This window comes from Trichoderma atroviride, chromosome 2 (genome assembly GCF_020647795.1).
Source record: "Trichoderma atroviride chromosome 2, complete sequence".
NCBI classification, from domain to species: Eukaryota; Fungi; Ascomycota; class Sordariomycetes; order Hypocreales; family Hypocreaceae; genus Trichoderma; species Trichoderma atroviride.
In genome coordinates this window covers 6,888,723-6,912,433 of record NC_089401.1, presented here as the reverse complement: position 1 = coordinate 6,912,433, position 23,711 = coordinate 6,888,723, and the positions used below count along the sequence as shown (strand labels likewise).

The window sequence follows — 23,711 nt, the reverse complement described above, 5'->3', positions numbered from 1 at the left end:
GGTGGGAAATATTGGAAGTATCACGCAATCTGCTGTCTCCTCATTGAGTGATATTTCACTGCATTTACGCAATTCATAATCCACTGCATTGCCAGGGGTCCAGTGATGGCATTGAGCGTTTTACACGACGGTAGTTTTCCTATAGGCCTTTATCATTATTAAGACTAGTATCCGCGATTTACTATGGGAAAAGGCGGCTGTTTAGTTTCCACAAATGGTTTTATAGTATCTTGGACTTGTCTGTCACTTACTCCCAAACCAGCTTGCGTTCAGTTTGGCCAGTGGCCTTTCAACGTAGTTGCACCCTGTTTATCCGTCCTTCCCTATTCTGTGGATAAATGGTCACTCAACCATGCTGAATACAGCCGGACTTTTGACAGACCACTAAAGTTTGCAACTCGCTTAAAATCTTGGACGCTAATCATGCGCTGTAATTTCTTAGACATGTATTCGTGCTGTAGATTATCCTCAATGCCGGAGCTTTTTGTAAAATGGTGCATTAATTTTTACTCTTCTATTGCTAGAACCCTTTAGTGTTCCCAATAACTTTTTGAAACAGAGATAAGTGACTTCTTCCAGTTCAGAGCAGTTTTACCTGCCATATGGGAAAGCAACTGCCGCTCACGATGTTTTAGCTTAGGCGCTCATGAACGAGATCGGCAGTTATAAACGCTTACATGCTAATGTACGCGGTAGAAGTGAGCAGCAAAGTAAGCATTCTAAATCCATTAGGTACATTGATTTATAGTATTTAGAGTGATTATTCAGGTAACCTTGCACCGAGCGTCTTTGAACTTCACAACAGGGGCGCTCGGGCGCTCTGTTGCGACACCATGCAAGTCTAACATATCCATAAATGACTATAACTAAATAGCTTTCCTGGATCTATCATCCCTTGACCCATCAACGACTACCCTTTCTCAGTTATAGCACTATGCGAAATTTGAGTGCATTCTTCTGGAGAATCTCGTCTTTCTTCTTCTCGAGCTCCTCCATGTCCCAGCATACGCTGATAAATCGACCAGACAACCATGCACGCCTCTCTTTAGCCAGCCAGACAAACGTGTGAGCTGCTAGCTCTGGCGGATCAATCAGGGCTTTGTGCATGTACTCAGGCATATTAAGCGCCAGTTCCGTGGGAACGCTTCCAGGATGTACATTGATAGCAATCAACCCCTGCTGATAGTACTCCGTATCTGCAAATTCAGAGAACCGGGCGAGCGCAAACTTGGCGGTCTGGTAGCTAGAAGCGCCCGGCATGACTCTATGCCCACCAATGCTGTTGCAATTTATAATCGTTTTTGTCTGCGATTTGAGCAAAAGTGGGATGAAGAACCGATGGCACAGATATGTGCCCTTGACATTGACTTCCCATGACCTCCACCAGTCATCAGGCTGGGTCTCGGCGATTGGGAACCACTGCTCCAAGTAGCCAGCATTGCAGATTAGAATATCGAGGGACCCGGAGAATTTTTCAGCGACGGCTCCAGCAGCGGCTTTCACTGACTCTTCCGATGTTACATCCATCGACAAGCTTAGCACCAAAGGCTCTGGTCGACCTTCGTTAGCCGCAGCATCTTTAACGGCCTTTGTAACTTCATCTAGTCCTGAACGCGCCGCAATTGCAATCTTGGAGCAGCCGGCAGTTGCAAAGGCGATGGCAGTGGCCTTGCCAATGCCCTTTGAGGCGCCGGCGACGAGAACAGATTTCCCAGCTAGATTGGCTTTGGTGGGATCAATGGAGGGATATAAGTTGCGGCGGGGCGTGATATATTCGACGAATTGTGCGGCGTTGGTCTCGCGGTTGACTTTCTCGAGGTCGGCCATGTTTGATGATAAGTGCGGGTTCGTACTACTGCGTCGATGATATGCTTCGGCAGAAGTAATAAGTATGTATTAACTGATGGTCAGGAGTGAATTTGATAGCTTGCATAGAGAGTTGAAGCCTTTTTATGATCCAGCTATCTGGCTTCGAATTCATTCTATGGCCTTATCTCCGCCCGAGCGCGCGATGTTGCAAAGTCGCTGGATTCGGATATAATGGACGCGAGCCTTCAATAACCCGCCTTTGCAGCGCTCAGAGTCGGATTTATAGGTCAATGTGACGTAATTTCGCGATTGGCTTCCTCGTTGTGATTTGATCTTGCATTTGATCCCTTATGTAATTAATTATCTACAGCTTCTAGACGCCGGATTCCTGATTTGGGGAGCAGGAAATGCCAGCAGAATGATCCAGATAGGGCACCATACTTGTGTGAATTTTTGTAGTAAAAAGAGGTAAATCGTGCAAATTTGTTCATCTATTTCAGAAACCCCCAGACATTGTTCAAGCTCTCGGCTAGTGACGGATGCGCCCATATAGCATTGCTCAGAGCTGGCCACTTGACTTTTCCTATCATCGCCATCTGTACCTGGCTCATTATTTCGCCTCCCTCAATCCCCAAACACGTAAATCCAAGAATCTGCTGCGACTCAGCATCAATGACTGCTTTCATCATTCCTCTGGACTCGTCCGTCTCCAGTGCCCGAGCAACGTAAGACATTGGCATGCTAGCAACCTGAATCTTCCGTCCAGGAAATTTGGCGCGGGCTTCATGCTCGTGTAGACCAACGTGGCCCAGCTGCGGATCCGTATAGACAACATAAGGTATGATTCGGTCTGTGGTGGTGAGTGTTCCATTCTCCAGTAAGTTGGTACACAACAGGCGGAAATCATCGTATGATACATGTGTGAAGGCAGGTCCGCCTTTGACATCGCCAAGTGCCCATACACGGGGGTTAGTAGTGCGCAGCTGTGTATCGGTAACAACGTGACCACGAGAAGTAGTATCGATGCCTGCCGCAGCTAGATTCAATTTGTCGGTGTTAGGCGTACGACCGGCAGCGAAGAGAAGATGGGAGGCCGAGAGCTTAGATGGCCTGTCTTGGCTTGGAACTGCGACTGATACTTCGACAGCTGTAGCTGGATCCTGACTGCTAGTAGCACGAATTGCTGCAGGGGTCGCTTGAAGTAAAACTTGGATGCCGTCTTCTTTTAATATATTGAGCATTGACTCGGCCACTTCGGAATCTTCACGAGGAACTAATTGTTCACCTCGCTGTATAATTGTAACGGCGGCGCCCAATCGGCGGAAAAGTTGACCAAACTCGAGGCCGATATATCCTCCTCCGATAACCACCAGATGCGACGGAACCACTCCAAGCTCTTGAACAGAGGTCGAGTCCAGGATGACATCTGGCGGAAACGAATCAGGATTGAACCCATCTATTGCTGGTATCGCTGGGCGCTCTCCACTGCAAATGAAGATACGATCGGCAGTAAGGGCCTTCTGGACGCCATCTGCACCGAGCACCTCAATCGTGCGCTCATCTTTAAAGGATGCTGTCCCCATGATCAAATCCACTCCAGCTTCTCGGACTCTGCGCTCACTTCCAGACCGGAAGCTGTTGACGATGTCGCGTTTGCGTTGCCTCACAGTTTCCATATTGACCCGGACTTCGTTGTTAGTAGCGTCAGAGTTGTTGCTGCTATATATGCCATATTGTGGTCCGCGCCGAGTAAGATATGCAGCCCGTCCAGAAGCAATCAATGTTTTGGTCGGAGTACATCCTTCATTGATACAACAACCACCAACATGTGAACTTTCAATCAGCGCTGTTTTATGTTTGGCTTGCGCAAATGTAGTGCTCAAAGGCGTACCGCCTTGGCCTGAGCCGATAATTACGGCATCGTAATGAGTAGACATTGTTCGGATTATTCTTTTATCAAGACGATGTCCGAAGTTGGATGTTCTGATGAATGCGTTGTACAAGATGCCGCGCATTGGTTTCTTAATTGTAACAATAAGATGGAGAGCTTATAATTATCTTGATATAGTGCATTTGAGCGAACAAAGAAGAGTCATTTCACAATTTTATCTATTGGAATGTATAGTTCCATATTGGCAGCAACAGTTATTTGAGGGGTAGAGCAGAGGCCTTGAATGCGGAGAAGTACGTCAGAGGCAAAACATGATTCTGAATTTCGTCACTGTAGAATCTAAGGCAGGCTAGCGTGAGAGGTAGAAGGATGATTACTGTGAGACCAAAAGCGTGTTTCCAGTGTCTTTGTATTTACGAAGGCGATCGAATATCAGCAAGACAAATGCAAGAGAGACAATCATTAGCATGTCGCAGTGTTGTGCTTCTTCTCAATTTCGAATTAGACAGAGGTTGAGATTATCATTATATCGAGCTGCGCGAAACATAGACCTAACAGCGACCTGCCGCCGTTGTCAATTTACTCTATGGAAGCCAGTATATCAAGCTGCGGTAGCTATTCAGGCAAGGAAATTTACAAATGTAAGAATGCTTCAAAAATTAAACCCACGCATTACAACAAAAGAGAGACAGCAGAAAATAAACGATCTTCTGCAATTGAAAGTACGCATGTTTGAGACAGACTCGCATATTCCTAATCGCTTGCCCTATTTCAGAAGGGCGGTAGATCCTGAATCAACGGTTGGTGCCCCATACTCATTACTAAACTTTCTGTCCGATGGGTGGGCTAGACTTTTAGCTGTTATGCGACAAACTAGACACCGAGTCGTCCGAAACGACCGAGTCGTGCGAAATAAACATTGACTGGAAGTTATGTTTTTTTCATAAAATAATAATTAAATCGATGCTGAGCAAGCACGAGCTTAGCTATATCCAAAGGTATATATTGTTGTCAAGAAAGTTGAGAGAAGCATGTTATAAACAGCGGTTACCTGCTTGACTGTAAATGCGCCGAGACTACATACCTCAAGTTGAACTTCCAATAATGATTGACAGAACAACACAAATTGTACATCAATCGATTGCCTAGCTGGACACTAAATTCTTAGCCATTAATCAGGAGAATCTAGTGCATCATTTTGTTCCGAGTTAGACTTGCGCATCGTTTAAAAGCCGTTGTTCCGAGAATCACGGCGATATTGAGTTTAAAGTGGCGCCAAGAGTGCCGAGATGCGGTCGATATTTCCCGACATGGTAATACGACTTACATACTGGAGCCCACAGTTTAGTAATAACCGGAGCGATTGTTGTCCTGGACTGAATTACATATCAAAAGCTTTCTGTAACTAGATCAAAAGTATTTAAAGGTCTTTATAGAGCCTCATAAACACAGCATCAAGAGTCAACATCAGCTACAAGAGACGAACGGTCACAAATAACAAGCGCTACATTATATCAACACTTCAACTGTTTATCCTTAACAAAATGGTTTATCCAGCTATCGAAGTGACAGTCACCACTGTTGGAAATCACACCGTTGAAGATGAGACTACCGAAGATGGAAAGAAGTACCAGAGGGCCTTCTACGATGCCGCCACTACCATTCCTGGCTGCTCCCGCGGCTGCTGGGGCAGAAGTGACAAGTACCCAGAGAAGGTCATTCACTTTATTGGTATGTCTGAAGTTTGCCAAATTTTGACAAGGCTTCATTTACTAATGCCTGTAACAAGACTATGACACCCGCAAAGAGCATGATGTCCACAAGGCTCTTATCAATGGGCCAACGCCGCCAGTCCTCTTGGACATTCAGAGTGATACCAACGTTTACGTTATCCATCCAAACACCAATGACCGCAACAAAGTCTACTATGCTCCCTACACAACAGTAGCCTTCTTCTGGGGAATTGATGAAGAGAAGTGGACTGAAGTTGCGCCTGAATTCTTTGCAGCTGTTGCCAGGTCCGATGGCTGTACTGGATACATCTGGGGCGAAATCGATAAACCAGTTCTCACCGACTATGAAGGCTTGGCCTCGCTAGGAAGCGGCAAGTGTGGTGTTTTTGCGGCTGGCTGGCGCAGCAAGGCCCATCGTGATCACGACCTTGGACGTGAAAGAGCTGTTGACGCTTGGGAAGCAATCCAAAAGGCCTGTGTCAAGGCGGATTCGTGGGGAACTACGCTTAGAGTGACGGAGAATACTGGCCATATTCATCGCTGGACAACACCTCTGCCTCTCAAGGATCGCACGGCCTGGCTTCCCGCAGCTGGCATGATCTAATTGCAGTAGGCAATTAGCTAGACAAATTGAAAATAATCTGTGAAATGATGTTGTGGGCGGCAAAGCCCAACTTGTATCTGGTCTATATAAAGATGCATCTCTTGGTTAGATACTTAATGTTAATATGTTTATATTTATTAATGATTCAATATTCTTTGCTGAATACTGGTTCATCTACAGATAGCATGATAGATATTCGATTCATATGTCGGTGCCGCCGCCTATGCTATGACCGTGACTACTACGAGCTGAATCATGAACTGTGTTATAATAATCTACTTCACGTAGTGTATAACAAGTGCTCAAGATTTCTCTTCATTCATTGACCAAACTCTCATAAGTTGCAAGGATTCATGTGGGCGTTGTGTATTGGAAGCTTGATGGGAATTCCTATGATTAGTCATTGTGTCCATGGCTAAAAATAGATGGAGCTGATGTTACATGGACTCGTTCGAATGTAAGACCGTTATTGCCTCACGCAAGTTATGAACGCTCTGGTATTAAAGGGCGCAAAGGCTAAGCAGAGAAATTGTTTTACGAAAGAGGCAAAGTGATAGATTCCATCATGTCGTTGAAGCACGTCGTCACCAAAAACGCGCCCGCATCGCCAGTTCCAGGATTGGTATGTTTATCATCTACTGATTCCCCTCAATATCTAAAATATCCGGGTTAATTTTGACTGGCGGTTCTCGTTTAGTTTGCTCAAGCAGTGCGAGCGGGCCCATTTCTATATACACAAGGAACTCCTGGCGCTCGTCCCGACGGTACTATGGTCGAGGGGACGGTACGTATCCCATAGTTGCCTTTCTATGCAAAGACATGACGCTGATATTGTATATAATAGATCGCAGATCGTACAAGACAAGCCATAAAGAACCTAGAACAGATATTGGTAGTTGAGGGAATGACCCTTAACGACGTTGTAAAGGCGACCATCTTCATCAAGAATTTTGATGAGAATTTTCCTTTGGTCAACCAGGTTAGTGGATCCACATTGCATGGGTTCATATCTTACTTTCCCTCTTGAGTTTCTCGCTCACCATAAAATTAGGTATGGGAAGAGATGATGCCGGAGCCTCGTCCAACACGAACGACCGTGGGTGTTGCTCAACTACCGGCTGGGGGCACGGATATTGAGATTGAATTCGTTGGTTATAAAGCTTGAAAGATATGTAGCTGAAGATATAGCTCTATGAAACGTTTCAGCTCGTGAATATTCACATCGAACCATGTGTTTCGGAGGTTTTTAAACCTTTATGAAGCAATCTCTCTCATCTAACAACAGTCGCCGTATACTTGAGCTAAATTACATATCAGTCTAGGACAAACAGATTGTTGGCCAATGCGTTTGGAGATCATGAACGCACATATATAGGCGAAATGCACTTGATAGTCTCGTCCAGTATGATGTTCACAAGGCTCCAGAGGCAGGGTTAATGGACACAACATTGTTATAATACGAGATACTTATTCATTCACAACCGTTCTTTAGATAAAATGTAAGCAGTCCCTAATACAGATAGTGAAAATTGATGCTGATTCTAAGACTCTCATAGCTAGCTATTCCATTCTGCCTATCACATAACCTAATTGTCATATAAGCGTATATGAACAGAAGATATTCAGGGATAAACAGGGCTGTCAATCAAGTCATGGCCTTTAGAAGAATAGCCTGGCGCATAACGATCTCCAAACGGCTGCATCCAGTTGTCTATTTGATTATCAGCATAATAGTCCAGAACTAAACAGTACAAATGTTTTCTCACCGTATGTCGTGTTTGGCTTAGTCATGCAGAGATGAATGATGGATTCGTTGAAATTGTTGCTAAAGTTTGTCCGCGGGAATTGCTCCGTTAATGTTTTCCAATCGGGCAGAGTTACTGGGAGAGATGGCCCCACGAAGTCTTCCACCGCTCCTTTGCTCACGAACTGCACCTCGAGTTCCTTGTAATCAGCAATCGTAAACGTGGAATGCAGAGCAACAGAATCCCAAAGGAGCTGCAGCCGTTGACTATCCCAAGTTTGGCCATCCTGGTGCTCCTTGACGAACTTCGTGGCAGCAAAAGCTCCATCAACCTCAAAGCGCCTATCGGGGCTAACAATGGCGGAGTTTGCATTAGGATCTAATCCAATGTCGTGAAGAATTGAAGCTATTGCATGGACTTCAAGATCAATAGTATCGCGCAGAGTCTCGTTTGCGTTAATGACGGTTGCAGAAAGCAGCCATGATCGCATCACATGATTGTAAATAGAGTCGATCATATGCTCACGAGCGAAGCTCTGTGCATCTCGGACAAGAAGAGTGTCGATAACAGTTACCCCTGCAATGACTGTTGTATTGTAAGACACGTCCCTAGGGGTGGGTAAAGCACGACTGTTGGCAAATGACAAGCCTTGGGAAATGGCCGAAGCCAGAAGAAGAGTATTTGCTTTGAAGCCGATCATTTTTGGTGAGTAGAGAGATAGATAAAGATGCAACAGACGATAGATTACACCAGGTCTTGAATAGAAGTGAAGGAGGTGATTGTCTAGCGTAAACAAGCGGCGATTCCACTGCCTTATATGTTATTTTAGAGGCTGTACCTCTGCCATCTTTAAAATTGCAATATCTCAACAAATCACACAGTACATAAAGATACGCTGAATGATTCCATACCAATTAGTAATTTAGGAATGCATTACGGCCGAGCAGCTGAAAGATGATACATCGGCATCTGCCGAGCCCCTGCCTAAAGATGTCGGGGATGCCATAATATTAGTTATCAGTATTTTACAATTAGTCTTGTGCCAAAGACTGTACTTCTATCGTTTGTGAGATTGCAATACATTACGCGCTGCTTTAATGTACATTAAATGATTCCAAAAAATAATGAGTAATTAGAGATTATATTGCAGTTAGGCAGCTAGAGGATAATACACTTGGTTCTATTCAGCCCCTGTTTAGAAACATCAGGGATGCATCGTTTTAATGATTGGTATTGTGGCCATTTTACGGCTACTCTGATCAGCAAACGCCAAACGAAAGAGCATGGCCAGTTCAGAACATCAGAGAAGGAATTAACTGGGCAGGTTCAAGGTGAATCAATTGAGCCAACATACCACTGTGCAATTCTACAGTCTTCCCAAGTGTCTTAGAACCGGGTTCGAATATTTACCTTTATATTCGGATAAAAAAAGACCAATCTTCCAATCTCCACAATCATGCCAAAGGCTGCTCGATGTGTTGCTGCCAGGCCCCTGTTATTAGTCCGAGAGCACGGCTATGTGGCCGGGGTACGTCTTGCCTAATACGGATATCCATAACTCGACATGCCAAGGTATATGACCCGTATGAATATGTTATTTATTTCAGCAGAGTAATGATCAAATCTAGTAGAGTAATTGCTCAAACCAGACATTTGTAGGCTGGTCAGTCTTAAATTGTGCATTAGCTACAAAGATGCACCACCTTTCACCCCATTCTAGCAGCCAACGGTCCAAATCAGCCAACAGTGCGCTCCTCCCCCTAGCAGCCTCCAAGAATGACAATCGAATCCTCATTTAAAGAAGAAATTGTTTTACAGAGCTTTTGCTATGACTGCATCTTGAAAACATGACTGCGAATACTCTGGTCTTATTATCCCAGCGCAGAGAGATACAAAGGCCGTTCTTACTAAGCGTGGGATGGCATAGTGCACGGGGCTACAAAAAATCCCCGCAAGTCACAGCATCAAGATACTAACATATGCATGTGGCCAGTTTGTGTCTCTTGTAACTTCTGTCTTCAGTACTTCTATGACTCTTGTCTGTGCATCAACCTTTCTCCAGCACGCCCTGTTACTTGCCACTACCTACTACAGCACTCACCCCTAAATTCATGGATCTATTATGCGAGCCAGCATCCCCAGCAACCCCTCCCCGAAAGACGCCGTATGTTTGTGATGAACTTTGGGATGGAGGGCCGTTCAAAACTTATCCAATCCGGAAAGGCAAGGTCGGGCTGATTCCTCCACATCTCCGGCATTTTCTAGGACCGGGTACCTTTCCTGAGCCATACCATGAAATGCTCTATCCCACGCCCAAAGAGGAGATACAGCCGTTTCTGCAGACCTGGCTCTGGTTTGGGCTACTGGCTGAAATGTTGGGTCTGAATGAGATCAGCACCGGTGTTCACCTTGTTGAAAGTACTGTTGCTGCTGAAGAGATTCGCAATCTATATGCAAGCACAGTCTATATTAGCCACGATGATAGCAAGCAGTATATCAGTGCCAAAGAGGTGCTAAACTCAGCCCAGGTTATTGCGGAAAGACAAAAGTTTGCGCCTAATCTACGAGAGAGGCTCATATACATATGCGACTGCCTTCGTTACACCAATTTCATGATTCCTTCTGCCTTGAATCTGGATGAAACCGTGCGATATTCGATATGCGCCCTTGGAGAATATTTTTCCACTGGCTTAGCAAGTGTGGTGGGACAGTCAAATCCCAAAATCGAAGTCCCCAACTTAGCGTTCAGCTGGCATCAAAATTACATGAAATCAGGGGGCACCATAGAGAAAGAGATGCTTCAGAGGGGGTGGTGCCCGAGCGAGACGGAGAAGATTCGATCTCAGTTTCAAGGGTTGCAAACTATGCACCACATTTCACAGCTACAGAAGTCGAATGCCAACCAAGATCACTCAAGCTGTACGCGCCATCTGTGCACAGCTTTCCAGATGGACATTGAGACCTATCAACCCTCGCACATGTCAGATGACTGCAGTTGTCCTCTCCTAACTATTGATGAAAGAGCAACCTCTCTCATTCTTCACAGCACTGATACTTATCCTATCCTCCGCTTTGATCAAATAGAAGACGAGTTGGACAGCTTCGAGCTGGTGGTTGAACCATATGAGCCAGGCGTCCCCTATGTTGCGCTCTCGCACGTAAGCACAATCATTCATAAACGCCCAACGATGGCAAGCTGACGAGATGTAATAGGTCTGGGCCAATGGACTGGGAAATCCAAGGGCAAACTCTCTTCCAAGGTGCCAAGTAAAACGAGTAGCTCAATTAATAGCATCGCTGCAAGATCAAGTAAAAGTGGGACAAACAGAGTACAAGACTCAATACCGAATCTGGATTGACACTCTTTGCTGCCCTATTGAGCTTGAAGGTAAATTGATTGCACTTGAAAGGATTGCTGGTGTGTATAGAAATGCAGCTCATGTCCTTGTGTTGGATGCTACGTTGACTGGATTAAATTCTCAAGACACGCATAGTGCTGAGTTATTATTGCGGATATATTGTGCCTCCCCTTGGATGAGACGGCTATGGACCCTTCAAGGTATTATTGTGTAGTATTTGAAAGCTTTCGATGCTAGTTTTGCTAACTTCAGACCTCTTGAATAGAGGGTACGCTCCCAAGGAGTCTATTCATACAATTCGCGGATAATGCAGTCAGAGGCTTCGATTTGCTTGTTCAGCTTTTTGCCGCTGGTAAAAGTGATCCGCGATATATGCGGATATGGCAAGATGTAATAAATGCAGTAAGTATCTTATCGTTGTTTTAGAAACATCTGAGAGATCCCATCTGATAGTCTCCCGCCGCAGTATAATGAACTTCAAGGCTTTCGTTCCGAGAATGGAGAAGCGGAGGCTGCTAGACCGCAACTCCTCACTCTTCAACGAGCATTGCAGTTCCGCACAGTATCAGTAGTGTCTGATGAACCACTCTGTATCTCTACTTTGATGTCTCTTGATACGAAGTACATTGCTGCTACCTCCGACGCCGAATCTCGAATGATTCGCACCTGGGAACTCCTGAGCAAGTTACATGGCGGCCTTCCACCGCGGCTCATATTTTATGCAGACGAAGTGTTGAGCACACATGGATGGCGATGGGCTCCTCGTAGTCTACTGGGATCGTCTGTCAAAGACTCAACGATAGGGTTCGACGAGCGCATGCTGCGTCTTGTTTGTGCCCCCGATACCCTAGGTATTCCGACACCTCTAGGTTTGAAAGTGGCCTTCCCAGGATGTCGTCTTGTTCCTCACCCGCTAGCTGCTGATCTCTCATTACATCCATGGCCTGGAGCAATTAATGCCTCGGAAGATCAGATCATCATTCGTCACGAAGAAAGCGGCAAGTGGTACCGAATAAATGATTGGTATCGTAGCAAAAAGCTATCATCATGGACTGATGATGAGAGGACAGCTTTTGATAGAGAGCAAAATGACCCTCTTTGCAGAGAAATCGACTCTGGGAAAAGCGTCCTAATCTACGATGAAAGATCAAGGAATAATAATATCTTAGTAGCGTGCATGGCGCTCATAGAAAATATTCCGGAAGACTTTGAACACAGCTCGATTAATTCGGAAGAACTCAACGCTGGCCTAAAAGTCCACAGAACAAGGACGGTTATCATGTCTCTTCTCAGTGAGGAAGAAGTACGAATGATGACAATTTTTGGAGACTTGGCTTCTATCGTGGCAGCATATCAGGAAACTTCTAACCTATTGGCGATCACGGATCGTGATAGTGAAGAGTGGAACAATTGCATGAGCAAGATCAAAACGAAGATGAGAGAAGTGGTAGCAGAAGCCTTAGGTTCCAACCCAGAGCTGGTTGAGACTATCAAGAATACCATTGGCGCCGACGTGGATGAGTATATGTGGGCATACATTCCCAAAATCTTTTCCCACACTATTACCATGGAAGAAACATCGAGCGAGCAGATTTGGTTTGTTGATTAGATATCAAATACAGTGCTACATATATATAACTAGCTGGACCGTCAAGCCAACGTTTAGTATCTTGTACTTTGTATCCCATATTTCGTATCAGGAACCGGTGTTGAAGCATTTCGTAATAGCGGAGCTGCTAAAAAATAGCATTGCAGTGACTTACGAATACTGGTTGACTAGGTAGCATTTGTAACTGCGAGGAGTATGATTCATAACTTTTCGCAATCCTAGATATAAGCACAACAATTCTTGGATTATTAAAACAGCGAATTGCGGTGAGCCAATTAGATTATACCTCGGCTAATAAACAGGGAAACAATTCAAAGGCTGAAGCGACATGATGAAGTCCAGTGATTGGGAGAAGCTGATATGATGAGTAAATAAGCAAAGCGTTAACTCCGTTCTTCTTTGTCATTCGTTATTAATCCACAATCGTAACCCCCTGGAAGCAAATCCCTACTTGTTATATTCGTGGCGTCAACATTATCAAGATCGAGAATTCGGAGTTTGTCGGCCCATCTTCATGCGGGTGACTTCTTTATTCACTGGGCTTCATCCGCGCTAACTGACCCTTAGCGTCTACGTCAACCAACTTTCTTTCGGACTCTTCAACAGGCGCTCAGCTCAGGGACGATTCGGAATAGGAAGAAGCTCCCCCGCTTCCTACGATGCCTTATACTATATCTTGACCAAAGAGATATAGAGCAAGATTTATATTAGCGACGGCCACGCAGTATAATACTTCCGCTATGGATATACCGCAGAATGAGTCATCGGACAACCTGACAAAGCCAACAACCAGGCATTCGTGGAACTCCACGCATGTGCTGAAAAAGTGGCATGCTCTCAACTCTGCCTGGCCCTATCCGAGCGTTGAGGAAAAGCAAGAGCTTAGTCGTAAATCTGGGCTAAGCGTTCGCCAAGTATCACAATGGTTTGTGAATGCAAGGCGGAGAAGCGAAGGGCGATCACACGATAAACAATGCAGCAGTGAGAGTCACTTAAGCTCTTCATTACCCAGAGTACGACGGTCTGCCTCGCTAGGTGCTCCCCCATCGGCAGCTTCTAGAGGCACCTTGACCAAATCGCGCTCTCAAAGCGACATATCTGCAAAGCTTCAAGCCGGTACCAATAATTCACGAGATTCCATTACTTCACGCCCCTCAAGTAGCTGGTCTTCTTACTCTGAGCATCCCGACATTTCAAATCACCACCAATCACAAAATGAGCGCTCCAAAACACAACATAGAGTGTGCAATAGGATAGCCGAGGATAAAAGCTCCCGGATCTATCAATGTACTTTCTGTACGGATGCCTTCAAAACAAGATATGACTGGACGAGACACGAGGCAACGCTCCATTTAGCGCTTGAACAATGGACATGTCTCCCAACCGGGCCGAAAAGATGGGATCTTGGAGATGGCTCTCCCAAATGCTCTCTCTGTGACGAATGCGACCCCTCCGATGATCACCTTCGGTCTCATCGTATATCTGACTGCATAGCGAAACCTACCTCGTTGAGAAGTTTCCTCAGGAAAGATCACCTTCACCAACACTTGCGTCTTGCGCACAGCATCGATAAAATGACACTCTCGATGAATGCTTGGAGCTCGAAACTTTCTCATGTGAAATCACGCTGCGGCTTTTGCGGAGAGACCTTTTCCCTTTGGACGGACCGCAATGATCATCTAGCCGACCACTTTCGAAGAGGAAAATCCATGAAAGACTGGAAAGGAGATCGAGGCTTTGAGCCTTCCATTGCAATGCTTGTCCAAAGCGCAATGCCGCCCTATCTCATTGGCGCTGAGTCTTTAGATCTAGAGCCTTTTAGCGCCTCGAAGGGTGTAATGAAGAAGATGCTCACATATCCGGACGCTCAGAATCCTCCAAATGTGTTTGAGCTACTTACAGCCCGCCTTAGTGACTTTGCAACTGCCTCACAAGCAAGTGGCGCTACCATCAATTGTGACATCCTTCGACACCAAGCGCGGCTTATTCTCTATGGGGACGATGATCCATTGAATCAGACTCCTGCAGACAATGATCAGTGGCTAACATTGTTCAAGATTGGGCATGGATTAGCGTCAGTATCAATCGCAACAGGTGGCAATTCTACGCATTCCCCATTCTCCGAGACGGTAACGCCGTTGTTATTATGCGCCAACAACCTTAGCATTCCGCGTCGAATGCCAGCGCAAGAACAAACAAGGAGCAAAGACGATAACACTGAGCCTACGCTCCCATGGTGGTGCCAGTCTCCTGAATGCCTAGCAGAGCTTATGCAAATGAGCCGAGAATTTGCTTTAACGACCCTAGGTGAAATCGAGATTAATAATGAATTGGATGGAGGATACTAATTTGAGTCTTCTTCAACATTGGAAAGGGAACGGAAAGAACCTCTTTTAAATGAGATGATTCATAGCCTAGCTACATCGAACTAGTGCTCTCTTCAAATTCGACCCCCATCACAGTTTAACAGACATCTCCAAGCCTTTAGAATAAGGAAGTGTCAGATTCGTATAACCATTTTTCGGAGACCTCAAATGCTCCAGTAATTCTTTGTATCTGGTAGCAGAGGAAATCGAGTTGTCAAGAATAACAACGCCTCCAGATCTCAGCTTTGGCTCCAAGAGTTTCAACGCAGGAAGGGCAACAGGGGCCCAGACTAGATGAGCTTAGTTATGTAACCTTACAATCATCGCAAATGTCAACTTACTATCAAGGAGAATCAGATCAATCTGCGGGATGTCTTTAGTCAACGTTTCAAGGAGATCCCCTTCTCTCAAGTCGATATGGCGCGTCACAAGATCGTTTCCAGCTTCTTGCCAATATTGGCGAGCTTTCTCGGCCTTTGTATGTTCTTTCTCCGTGGCAATAACCTTACCCTCGCCACCAAGGTTATCGAGATTACTTCCCACTGCCAAAGCGAGATAGATAGTAGAGACCCCAAAGCTGGTGCCGATCTCGACAATGTTACGAGCGCCGGTTGCTCTCGCAAGTTGATAGACAAATTGACTTTTATCTTGATCCAGGGCAATGAACTTGTCTCGCATCAAGTCATCAAAGCCACCAGAAGCCAAGTAAGTCGATGGAAGAGCGGCTTCTTGTGTAAGTGACTCTTGATGCAGACGATCGAGCAGCGCAAGAACATGGTCTGGTGCCACAACAGGGTTTGGAGTTGGAGCGGACATGTCTAGGAAATGGGCCGAGGGAGGGACTTCTGTTCAAGATACTGTTTCTTATGACTGTCCAAATATCTCGATGGGATTCTTAGTCTTTTGATGCTCTCTCAGTGAGGTCATACACACGGCGAACCTACGAGAGTATATATAGTCAGACTAAACAACTCATACCAGGATTTCGGATGTGGGCTCTCGGAGATCTGCCATCCGATCCTGCACTGTGGCCCACAATATGTGCCATTTGGCGCCCTGGACATACTCCGCAGCTGCCTAAAGATGACACCAATTTCGGGTACAAAGTCGAGATGTATAAACCGTTAATAGATACTCTCCTGGTAATGCATGTATGACAGTATTCTTATTTGACCTGTTTATACATTGCATGAGCCATCTTTCTTAGAACTTGCGTTTCATACCACGGGGTCTAGTATCAGGCCGGTAGCCGCTTAGTCAACCAGGATGAGAGGAAGCGCTTTGTAGGATCATGTCTGATAGGACCTATGTGTAAACTCTATTAGCGCCTACTTTGTTGGTGAATTTGCTCAATTATATAAGCCAGAAGCTAGCAAGAAGTTGCGTGTAGTAGTGTAGTGTACCATCTGCGCGATTTGCTATCTTTAAAACAGCCTCTAGCTACTGTCCAGAGTATGGTTGGTAAAGAATTAGCATTTGCGATTCAAGTTCATGGATGTTTGACTGTTTGCAAGAATTAATCACAAAAATAATTGAAAATTTAGGAATGCGAGTGTTTAGGTAGCTCAGTATTACTCTGTGAGGTCCTCAGCAGCTGACAAATGATCGTTGGCCTCGAAATGATTCATCTCTATTTCATCAAGAACTTCTGGCGGCCTACAAACGCTTTTAAGTTTGGTAATTCGCTGGAGCTAGGAATCAACAGATTTGCCATATACTATTATTAAATTATTAATTATTAATTTATTATGCTCTCTCAACTTCTATACTAGCTCTTATACCTAGTCCCACTCATAAGACCTTTTGTCCTTTACCCCTCTTTTCCTTCGTTTCCGAGCAACACGTTCAACTTAGACAACCGTGGCAACCACAGTATCTGTCAACTTTATAATTATGGACTGGTTCTAAAGCTTCCAGATAATCATCTTCAAATAAAATAAAAATGGCGCTAGAGCGCCCTTCATCAGAGATCCCCGACTATCTCAAACAGCTTTATGCTGCCTATCGCCATACCAGTGACATAAGCTCGAAAGGCAACTTCTTTTCTTCTACCTGCCTCCAAATATGCCGGCCACAGCCATCATTTGCAGCTCGCGATAGAGAGACTATTGTGCGGTATCTCCACGAAGCGTCAGGCAAGGGTGCTGACACCCCAGCATCGACAACTGAAGCAACAAACAAGCAGTCGAAAAAGAGCTATTACACGATCCGGCCCATACGAGAAGATGAGTTCGAGTTTGGCACTGATGATCAGGTCAAGCCCGCTGGATTTGTGACAGCAGAAGATCTCAAGCAAAAGGCAAGAATTGAGGGATGGGTAGGCATGAGAGTCGACTTATGGGATGAAGAGGGGAAAGATGGAAGTGAGGGGCGCCTGATCAAAGTTCAGTACTGGTGGAGGAAAGAGGAACAAGGATGGATACAGATTTGCCATGATATTATGTACATAGGGCCGAGAGATGGGACCGAAGGCAGCCAGGGCGAGCTGCTTGAGTGATGCTATTTCACAATTACTCGGCCTCTTTTGTCATTTATGCTTTTGATATGTTACTATATCTTTGATCAGCTCATGTCAGAAGTAAATGATAGTCTAGTAGTCATATCAACAAACTTTTTTCTTTCTTTTAGTTGCTATTGTACTGTATCAGTCTAGAACCGGCAGCAATCCCTTGTCTTGGGCATCCTTTACAGCCTGGTTATAAATTTCCAACTTTTCCTCGTACTCCCTGATCAAATCGTCTTGTGATTCTTCTCTCTTTCCGGGGGAGGCGTCGCCGCCTCCAAATGCTCTCACCGCAGCATAATAAACATCTGCAAGTGCTTTGCAAACTGACGTTACACTTGATGATTGGCATTGGTAGTAGAGGCTAAACGGCAATTCTCAGTATTCTATCTTCGCACTAGTCATAGATTCAATGGCCATCTGGTTTCACTTACTCAGATTTGAAGTTATTGTCAATATTGAGCTTGCCGCTCTCCGTAAACCGACTTTGTAGGCGATAGTTCTGGTAGCCGAAATCGTGTCGGTTGCAAGCAGGGACAAAGGGGAATCCAAACGGATTATCCGGCGAGTCGGTGCAGCCATCAGACGACCAGTCAAGCGTAGAAGGGTTTTTGGCATTGCGGCGAGTAATGAAGTCGGGGAGTGTTGTGCTGAACAGCAGCTGATCTGTGATAGCTGAGAGGCTGGTTTGCCGTCGGCTCAAAGTGCCTTCAGAGGCTGGCAATGCCAATGCGGCGGGGAAAAGGCTAAAAACGACGGATGCCAGCTTCATGATGAAAAGATTATATCGTCGTTCTATAGAGAATCGCTTGAATTATACGTTGATGCTATTGAGAGGGGGTTCTATCTCAACTGCGAGGAACTGTGGCTTCCTTTATACACAACTCCCATTTCCATACATTATGCCATTTGTAATGCCAACACCATCCTCCAACGCAAGGGACTGAATCAACTAGTTTCGACTTGTCATAGAGCATATGCCGAGACGAAAAGTTCTCAAATGTTCCATTTATGCTCACCGACCTGCCCGAAATAGGTTATTTCGACCCTTCGCCAAGAGCTCTCTCTAGAAGCCATCTGCATCCTAAATGGGGCCAGTCTCCCCAACAGCTCTCTACCCCTCATACTGGACGGCGCTGGAGCGGGTTAAGTCACTAGAGTAGCAAAGCGTTGTCTAGTCCGAGAGGGCAGTGCGGCCGAAAAGAGGTATCAAAACCGCGAATAGTCTGGCCGTCTTTATTAGAGATTTAAGCTTCCTATTTCGCGAACAGCGTGAGAGGTTAATATCGGCGGGTTATAAGCAGAGAGCATAATAAACTCAGAAGTAGCTTGCCAAGAGTCATACTTTATTGCGATTAAGCGCTAGGCCAAGCATTCCATCGCGTGTGAAAGTTGTGGGACTAAGTCAACTGACTATGTGCTTTTCTTCTCCTACTTTCACCGCCAGCCTACTGATACGATTTGCATCCCTGCTTTCCGTTACCAATAACAGAGCTTAACAATACTGCACGTTGCCGAAAATGGCGACTGTGGAAGTCGTGAAAATGAGCAGTTGGCTTACTGATAGTATTAGTTGAGCGGAATAAGAGAAGCGCATACGTCTTGTAGCTACAATAACTGAGACAAGAACGCCAAAGTCGATTTCGTTTCATGCGCTAAATTTGCTCCAACCTCAAATGCCCTAGATGCCCTATAAGCCACAGGCAGCATGTTGACCTAGATTACATATCTAAGAAGCGCAGACGTAGATGTAGAAGAAACATATTAGGCGGCGTCAACATGCATACCACGTAAGAGAAGAGAGACAGAAGGGAAATAGAAACTCTCCATCATGTTCGCAGAGCTGTGTGGTGAGTGTGCACTGCGGGGTATACGCTGCCCCTTGCATTTATATGTTTTCGGCCTTGCGACGAGATTCGCTCCATGTTGGCATAGAGTATATCAGCCGCCAGGGCATTGTACATGAAAGCCTCCGATATGCTTGTACTATATATAGGTATTGGCATCATACTTTACAGTACAGAGTACACAAAGGGGACTTTCGTATCCTTGCATGCACATGCTATAAAGAAAGGTTCCGGCCTGGTTACCTAGTCCAGTTGTTGACCCTCTTCGTTGTAACGTGAAGCGTTCCGAGCAGCTCATTCGCGGGCTCTCCGATCTCCTCATCAGCTCATATGACTACTTCTCCCGTACCCAGTCGCAATACCCAGCACTGATACCTACATATGGTCTTCATTCTCCCGTGTCTGAGGGAATTTTACCCCATAGCCATGTACAGCAGGTAGTAGCCAATTGCTGATGCTCCTCTCTAGTCACACAGAACAGCCGGCTCCATCAAAATGAATCCAGCGCGGGGTTATGAAGCGTGGACGCATGGTAACGCTCAGGGTGTGGCCATTCCATTACTCGCTATGCGGCCTCATGTCCGTTTCAGGGCAAAAAAGTCGCATCTTGCAGGTAGAGAATCTTTAATACCACCTCATATCTACGGAGCAGGTGTAGGTCATATGGATGGATGGTCGGGGCGTCTCAATGGCTGATAGCGGGGATCCATTGCTGTATGTAAAAGAATCAGGCTCATTCAATAGGTCGGTACGCTCGCTGAAAAAGGGCTGCATGTACAATGAGCTGCCTAGTCCAGTGTGCGACCATCTCAGAAGGGATAGGCTGAGAGGATCTCGCGATTGAGCTCCAATCTAGAGAATGCCGGGACACCTTGATCAAACTGGAAGCGTTGTGATACCCACGCCACCGCCAATCACGCTGCACATACTATTTCCATAGCATCATACAGTGAACGAGAAAGATGCATGCATAAGCTCGGTGTTCAGTATTGTTCAGGTTCGGAGATGAACCCCCCCAATCATATCCAATCTGTAGGGCAACTTGTGTCACCGACTTTGACGCGCAATTGTCTCGCTTGTCTAGATCGCGCCCATGGCAGCGGAGCAGCAGGGCTAGCTCGCCATCAGCCGCGGGTCCATGATGTGCTGCAGCTTGTGCATGTATCTTCCTGATCCATATAAGCTCCGGCGTTTAGCTACAAATATCTTGCATCCATCGATTTAGTGGTGGAGATTGCAAGTAGCAGCATAAAGCCTGCTTCCGCAATCGGTGCAACAGAATCGGATTTTCATCAAGGATTTTTGTTCATCAGCTCCCACTTACATCTACTAATGTTCAATAATGTTCAAAATTCCGCAGGGTTTGCAGCTAGCCACCTTTTCGCTGGCGATCGTTACCTGTACAAACTTGATGTGTAGTACAAAATATGAGGCAAAGAGGTGTCACACATACACACAACCTGTTCTCTCCCTGCAGCAGAGGAATTAGAGTGGCGGCACGTTATCACTTGTCTAGAAAAGAACAGTGGCAGATCACGATAAGTAGGCGCTTATCATGTTTGCTCATTTTATTATTGTGAGACATGCATGCAGATGACCGTGAGCTATCTAATTCGCTAACTTCGTGGGTATCCCGCCACCTCGTCTCCTGATCTATTCTTTCTCTGGCCCTCTGTAGGCCTCGGAATGCGCCATACATTGATGTTCACAAACAGGCCCTGGCGATTGATCATTCACTCTAGAAGAGAAAGTTGACCCGCCGATATGTGGATATCTAGTTCGGCATCGTGTATCCGGGGGGGGCGGCCTCGCCTCCCTTCCAAGATCGACTGTATCACCCACCCAACCTTTCACTGCCCTTGATCCTGCCTTTTATTTTCGTGATCTAGATTTCAGCTATTAATACATTATTCCTCCTTCGCAATCCATGACAGTGATCTCAGAAGCCTACGTTGCTGTGAAGTGCTAATTGTCTCCTCTTTTTGCAACTTCAGTCCCAATCCCAATAACTGCATGCGATGGGTCGTCAATCGGAAACGGGGACATCGCCATGGCGCTCTTCAGAAGGCTTAGTGACCTTTGCGGTCGCATTTGCAGTGTTTACAGTAAATATGGACTGGCTTCAAGCCCAAAGGAATCTGTGTGCTAACCAAATTGTAGGACGGATTGGTGTATGATTTAGTTATACCCTTCCTACCTGAGCTCTTCACAGGTCGACTAAAGACCCGACCAGAAGATGGTTGGTAGAAACCGTATCTCAAACTCGGCAGCGAATATCAAGTTGGCTAACATGGCAGTCGATCACAGTTGACAATTGGGCTGTTCTGTCTCTTGAATCCTTCGGGATGGCATTGCTGATTACGAATTGTGAGTCAGCCAATTCCTTGCCAAGTAGCCTCTCTAGATGCTGATTCGTGTCGCATTAGGGATTGCTGGATATATTGCCGACGGAAGCGTCTCGAAAAGTCGCCCATTCCTCGCCGGAATTGGTATTATGCTTATTGCTACACTTCTGTTCTTCCTTGCCACTGATCCATACCTCATCATTTTCGCACGCGCCTTGCAGGGGGCCTCAGAAGCTCTTGTATGGGTGTCTGGCATCGCTTTTCTAGTCTCGCAGGTAGACGAGGCCAATCTAGGAGTGTGCATGGGTTACACAACGTTGGGTGCTACGATCGGGGAGCTGATCGGACCCCTACTGGGAGGCTATCTCTACGAAAAGCTAGGACATTGGTCTGTCTTCGGCGTAGTAGAGATGGTGATTGCGGCAGACATTGTGCTTCGAGTATTAGTCAAGGAGAAAGACGTGACGACTCAGCAACACACCCCAGTGGATGTTGTGAAAGGCGATTCTGAAACAGAGCCTCTGTTAGAAGCTGCGGTCGCTGTATCTCATGGGACAATAAACCGCCCTTTATCAACGGATATTGAGCGCGGTGAGGGAGATGACCGCACGGCATTTGCTAAGACTGGCAACTGCGAAGACGAATATGATGCCGTGTCTGAGCTGCGCAGTCTGGGATGGAACTGGCTCTCGAGCGTCATTGGAGCGGCTGTTGCGTGCATCGTTCGGTCAGCATTGGAAGCTGTGAGTTTGCCATCAAATTGCCTCGTCCAATATTATATTAACACATCACCACAGACTATTCCGATCTACGTGCTCCGCCATTTTGGTTGGACTTCATCTGCTGGCGGAGGCGTCATGTTCGCTCTCCTTTTCCCCATGGTAGGCGGCCCATTGGTCGGCAAATACACGACTTTATACGGCCCTCGGTGGTTTAGCTCTCTAGCATCGCTCGCATGTGGTGCCTTCGTGGTCACACTAGGCTGCCTTACAGGCGATGATCCGACGACTCAGGTTCTCTTTGTCATAAACATCGGGCTCATTGGACTCTGCATTTCTCTCGGCACAACGACGCAAACCACGGCCATCTCAGCAGCCGCACAGAGAATTGAGGCCCTGAGAGCACGTCTTCGATCCAGTGACGTGGAATTAAGCTGGCAGTTGAGAATGCTGACCCCGGGGATGATGTTGAGCGGTCTAAGCACAGCGTGGGCTTTGGGGCTTTTCCTGGGCCCTGCCTGTGGAAGTATTTTCCACTTCAACACGGATCGAGAGTGGCTGCACCTCTGCTGCTTCTTGGGAATAATATGTGTGGTAACAGGTTGCTATTGTTCCTCCACATGGAAAAAATGGCGGTAAATGGCCTTGTTGGTTGCAACCAAGTTTAAAGCAGTCGATTCACGATAACGTATGAGACAATGACAAAAAGAATTGCGTATCTGTATGCCCTAGGAACGATTGTTTCCAAAGACTCAGAAATATGGTAAAAGGGCCAAAAAAGAAAATCAAGATGAATAGCAATTGCACGTTTCGATCGTGCGACCTCCGGGTTATGAGCCCGGCGCGCTTCCACTGCGCCAAATTGCTTTGAATCCGCTTGATGGAGTCCCAACAGCGTAAATTCGGTAGATAGTGGTTACAATAGGCGGACGTGAAATTTCCGTGGTGGAGGTGGGGAATAGCGTCAAGGATAATGGAGTCGTTAAGATGGAGCGCTTTGGCCGTGATGGTTGGAGCATTGTAGAAAGACAGACAACCAAAAACAAGAAGGGAAAAAAGGCTGAACCATAGTACAATCATCAGCTGCAAGTGTGAGATTACATACATACATATATACATGTAAATTATAGATCTACAGATACCCGCACAGGTAGCAACGGGACTAGATTCTGTACATGGAA

General features: G+C 46.0%; 11 protein-coding genes across 11 annotated transcripts; 6 read left to right on the top strand and 5 right to left on the bottom strand.

Annotated features, from left to right (window-relative positions):
- Positions 1–924: 924 nt before the first annotated feature.
- On the bottom strand, positions 925–1,827 carry TrAtP1_005173 (uncharacterized protein; the record flags this gene model as incomplete). Its single annotated transcript, XM_014093419.2, has 1 exon — positions 925–1,827. The coding sequence occupies one exon, from the start codon at positions 1,825–1,827 to the stop codon at positions 925–927; it is 903 nt and encodes a 300-aa protein (XP_013948894.1).
- Positions 1,828–2,300: 473 nt separating this feature from the next.
- TrAtP1_005172 (uncharacterized protein) lies at positions 2,301–3,824 on the bottom strand (the record flags this gene model as incomplete). Its single annotated transcript, XM_014093418.2, has 1 exon — positions 2,301–3,824. One exon carries the CDS (start codon positions 3,822–3,824, stop codon positions 2,301–2,303), a length of 1,524 nt encoding a protein of 507 aa, XP_013948893.2.
- A 1,420-nt stretch (positions 3,825–5,244) lies between these two features.
- TrAtP1_005171 (uncharacterized protein) lies at positions 5,245–6,037 on the top strand (the record flags this gene model as incomplete). The annotated part of the gene is made up of 2 exons (XM_014093417.1): positions 5,245–5,431; positions 5,490–6,037. The coding sequence occupies 2 exons, from the start codon at positions 5,245–5,247 to the stop codon at positions 6,035–6,037; spliced, it is 735 nt and encodes a 244-aa protein (XP_013948892.1).
- A 442-nt stretch (positions 6,038–6,479) lies between these two features.
- On the top strand, positions 6,480–7,437 carry TrAtP1_005170 (uncharacterized protein). The gene is made up of 4 exons (XM_014093416.2): positions 6,480–6,659; positions 6,735–6,821; positions 6,882–7,016; positions 7,089–7,437. Exons 1-4 carry the CDS (start codon positions 6,603–6,605, stop codon positions 7,200–7,202), a joined length of 393 nt encoding a protein of 130 aa, XP_013948891.1. The 5' UTR covers positions 6,480–6,602; the 3' UTR covers positions 7,203–7,437.
- A 222-nt stretch (positions 7,438–7,659) lies between these two features.
- Positions 7,660–8,482, bottom strand: TrAtP1_005169 (uncharacterized protein; the record flags this gene model as incomplete). The annotated part of the gene is made up of 2 exons (XM_066112610.1): positions 7,660–7,748; positions 7,804–8,482. The coding sequence occupies 2 exons, from the start codon at positions 8,480–8,482 to the stop codon at positions 7,660–7,662; spliced, it is 768 nt and encodes a 255-aa protein (XP_065968695.1).
- Positions 8,483–9,764: 1,282 nt separating this feature from the next.
- Positions 9,765–12,801, top strand: TrAtP1_005168 (uncharacterized protein). The gene is made up of 4 exons (XM_014093414.2): positions 9,765–10,940; positions 10,996–11,341; positions 11,407–11,543; positions 11,608–12,801. The coding sequence occupies exons 1-4, from the start codon at positions 9,894–9,896 to the stop codon at positions 12,748–12,750; spliced, it is 2,673 nt and encodes an 890-aa protein (XP_013948889.1). The 5' UTR covers positions 9,765–9,893; the 3' UTR covers positions 12,751–12,801.
- Positions 12,802–14,336: 1,535 nt separating this feature from the next.
- On the top strand, positions 14,337–15,098 carry TrAtP1_005167 (uncharacterized protein; the record flags this gene model as incomplete). The annotated part of the gene is made up of 1 exon (XM_066112609.1): positions 14,337–15,098. One exon carries the CDS (start codon positions 14,337–14,339, stop codon positions 15,096–15,098), a length of 762 nt encoding a protein of 253 aa, XP_065968694.1.
- A 108-nt stretch (positions 15,099–15,206) lies between these two features.
- On the bottom strand, positions 15,207–15,932 carry TrAtP1_005166 (uncharacterized protein; the record flags this gene model as incomplete). Its single annotated transcript, XM_014093412.2, has 2 exons — positions 15,207–15,406; positions 15,458–15,932. 2 exons carry the CDS (start codon positions 15,930–15,932, stop codon positions 15,207–15,209), a joined length of 675 nt encoding a protein of 224 aa, XP_013948887.1.
- An 884-nt stretch (positions 15,933–16,816) lies between these two features.
- On the top strand, positions 16,817–17,742 carry TrAtP1_005165 (uncharacterized protein). Its single transcript, XM_014093411.2, has one exon. It carries the CDS (start codon positions 17,059–17,061, stop codon positions 17,611–17,613), a length of 555 nt encoding a protein of 184 aa, XP_013948886.1. The 5' UTR covers positions 16,817–17,058; the 3' UTR covers positions 17,614–17,742.
- A 1-nt stretch (position 17,743) lies between these two features.
- TrAtP1_005164 (uncharacterized protein) lies at positions 17,744–18,435 on the bottom strand. Its single transcript, XM_014093410.2, has 2 exons — positions 18,054–18,435; positions 17,744–17,983 (listed from the first exon to the last, which is right to left on the bottom strand). The coding sequence occupies exons 1-2, from the start codon at positions 18,389–18,391 to the stop codon at positions 17,761–17,763; spliced, it is 561 nt and encodes a 186-aa protein (XP_013948885.1). The 5' UTR covers positions 18,392–18,435; the 3' UTR covers positions 17,744–17,760.
- A 2,862-nt stretch (positions 18,436–21,297) lies between these two features.
- Positions 21,298–23,685, top strand: TrAtP1_005163 (uncharacterized protein). The gene is made up of 5 exons (XM_014093409.2): positions 21,298–21,571; positions 21,627–21,705; positions 21,774–21,833; positions 21,893–22,554; positions 22,609–23,685. Exons 1-5 carry the CDS (start codon positions 21,485–21,487, stop codon positions 23,167–23,169), a joined length of 1,449 nt encoding a protein of 482 aa, XP_013948884.1. The 5' UTR covers positions 21,298–21,484; the 3' UTR covers positions 23,170–23,685.
- Positions 23,686–23,711: the final 26 nt, after the last annotated feature.

Coding starts and splice junctions, on each gene's coding strand:
- TrAtP1_005164 (XM_014093410.2), bottom strand. CDS start 18,391: ATGAAGCTGGCATCCGTCGTTTTTAGCCTTTTCCCCGCCGCATTGGCA. Junction 17,984..18,053: donor GACAATAACTTCAAATCTGA/GTAAGTGAAACC, acceptor ATTGCCGTTTAG/CCTCTACTACCAATGCCAAT.
- TrAtP1_005165 (XM_014093411.2), top strand. CDS start 17,059: ATGGCGCTAGAGCGCCCTTCATCAGAGATCCCCGACTATCTCAAACAG.
- TrAtP1_005168 (XM_014093414.2), top strand. CDS start 9,894: ATGGATCTATTATGCGAGCCAGCATCCCCAGCAACCCCTCCCCGAAAG. Junction 10,941..10,995: donor CCTATGTTGCGCTCTCGCAC/GTAAGCACAATC, acceptor GAGATGTAATAG/GTCTGGGCCAATGGACTGGG. Junction 11,544..11,607: donor GGCAAGATGTAATAAATGCA/GTAAGTATCTTA, acceptor CTCCCGCCGCAG/TATAATGAACTTCAAGGCTT.
- TrAtP1_005163 (XM_014093409.2), top strand. CDS start 21,485: ATGGGTCGTCAATCGGAAACGGGGACATCGCCATGGCGCTCTTCAGAA. Junction 21,572..21,626: donor TCGCATTTGCAGTGTTTACA/GTAAATATGGAC, acceptor ACCAAATTGTAG/GACGGATTGGTGTATGATTT. Junction 21,834..21,892: donor GGCATTGCTGATTACGAATT/GTGAGTCAGCCA, acceptor GTGTCGCATTAG/GGATTGCTGGATATATTGCC.
- TrAtP1_005170 (XM_014093416.2), top strand. CDS start 6,603: ATGTCGTTGAAGCACGTCGTCACCAAAAACGCGCCCGCATCGCCAGTT. Junction 6,660..6,734: donor CATCGCCAGTTCCAGGATTG/GTATGTTTATCA, acceptor GTTCTCGTTTAG/TTTGCTCAAGCAGTGCGAGC. Junction 6,822..6,881: donor GTACTATGGTCGAGGGGACG/GTACGTATCCCA, acceptor TGTATATAATAG/ATCGCAGATCGTACAAGACA.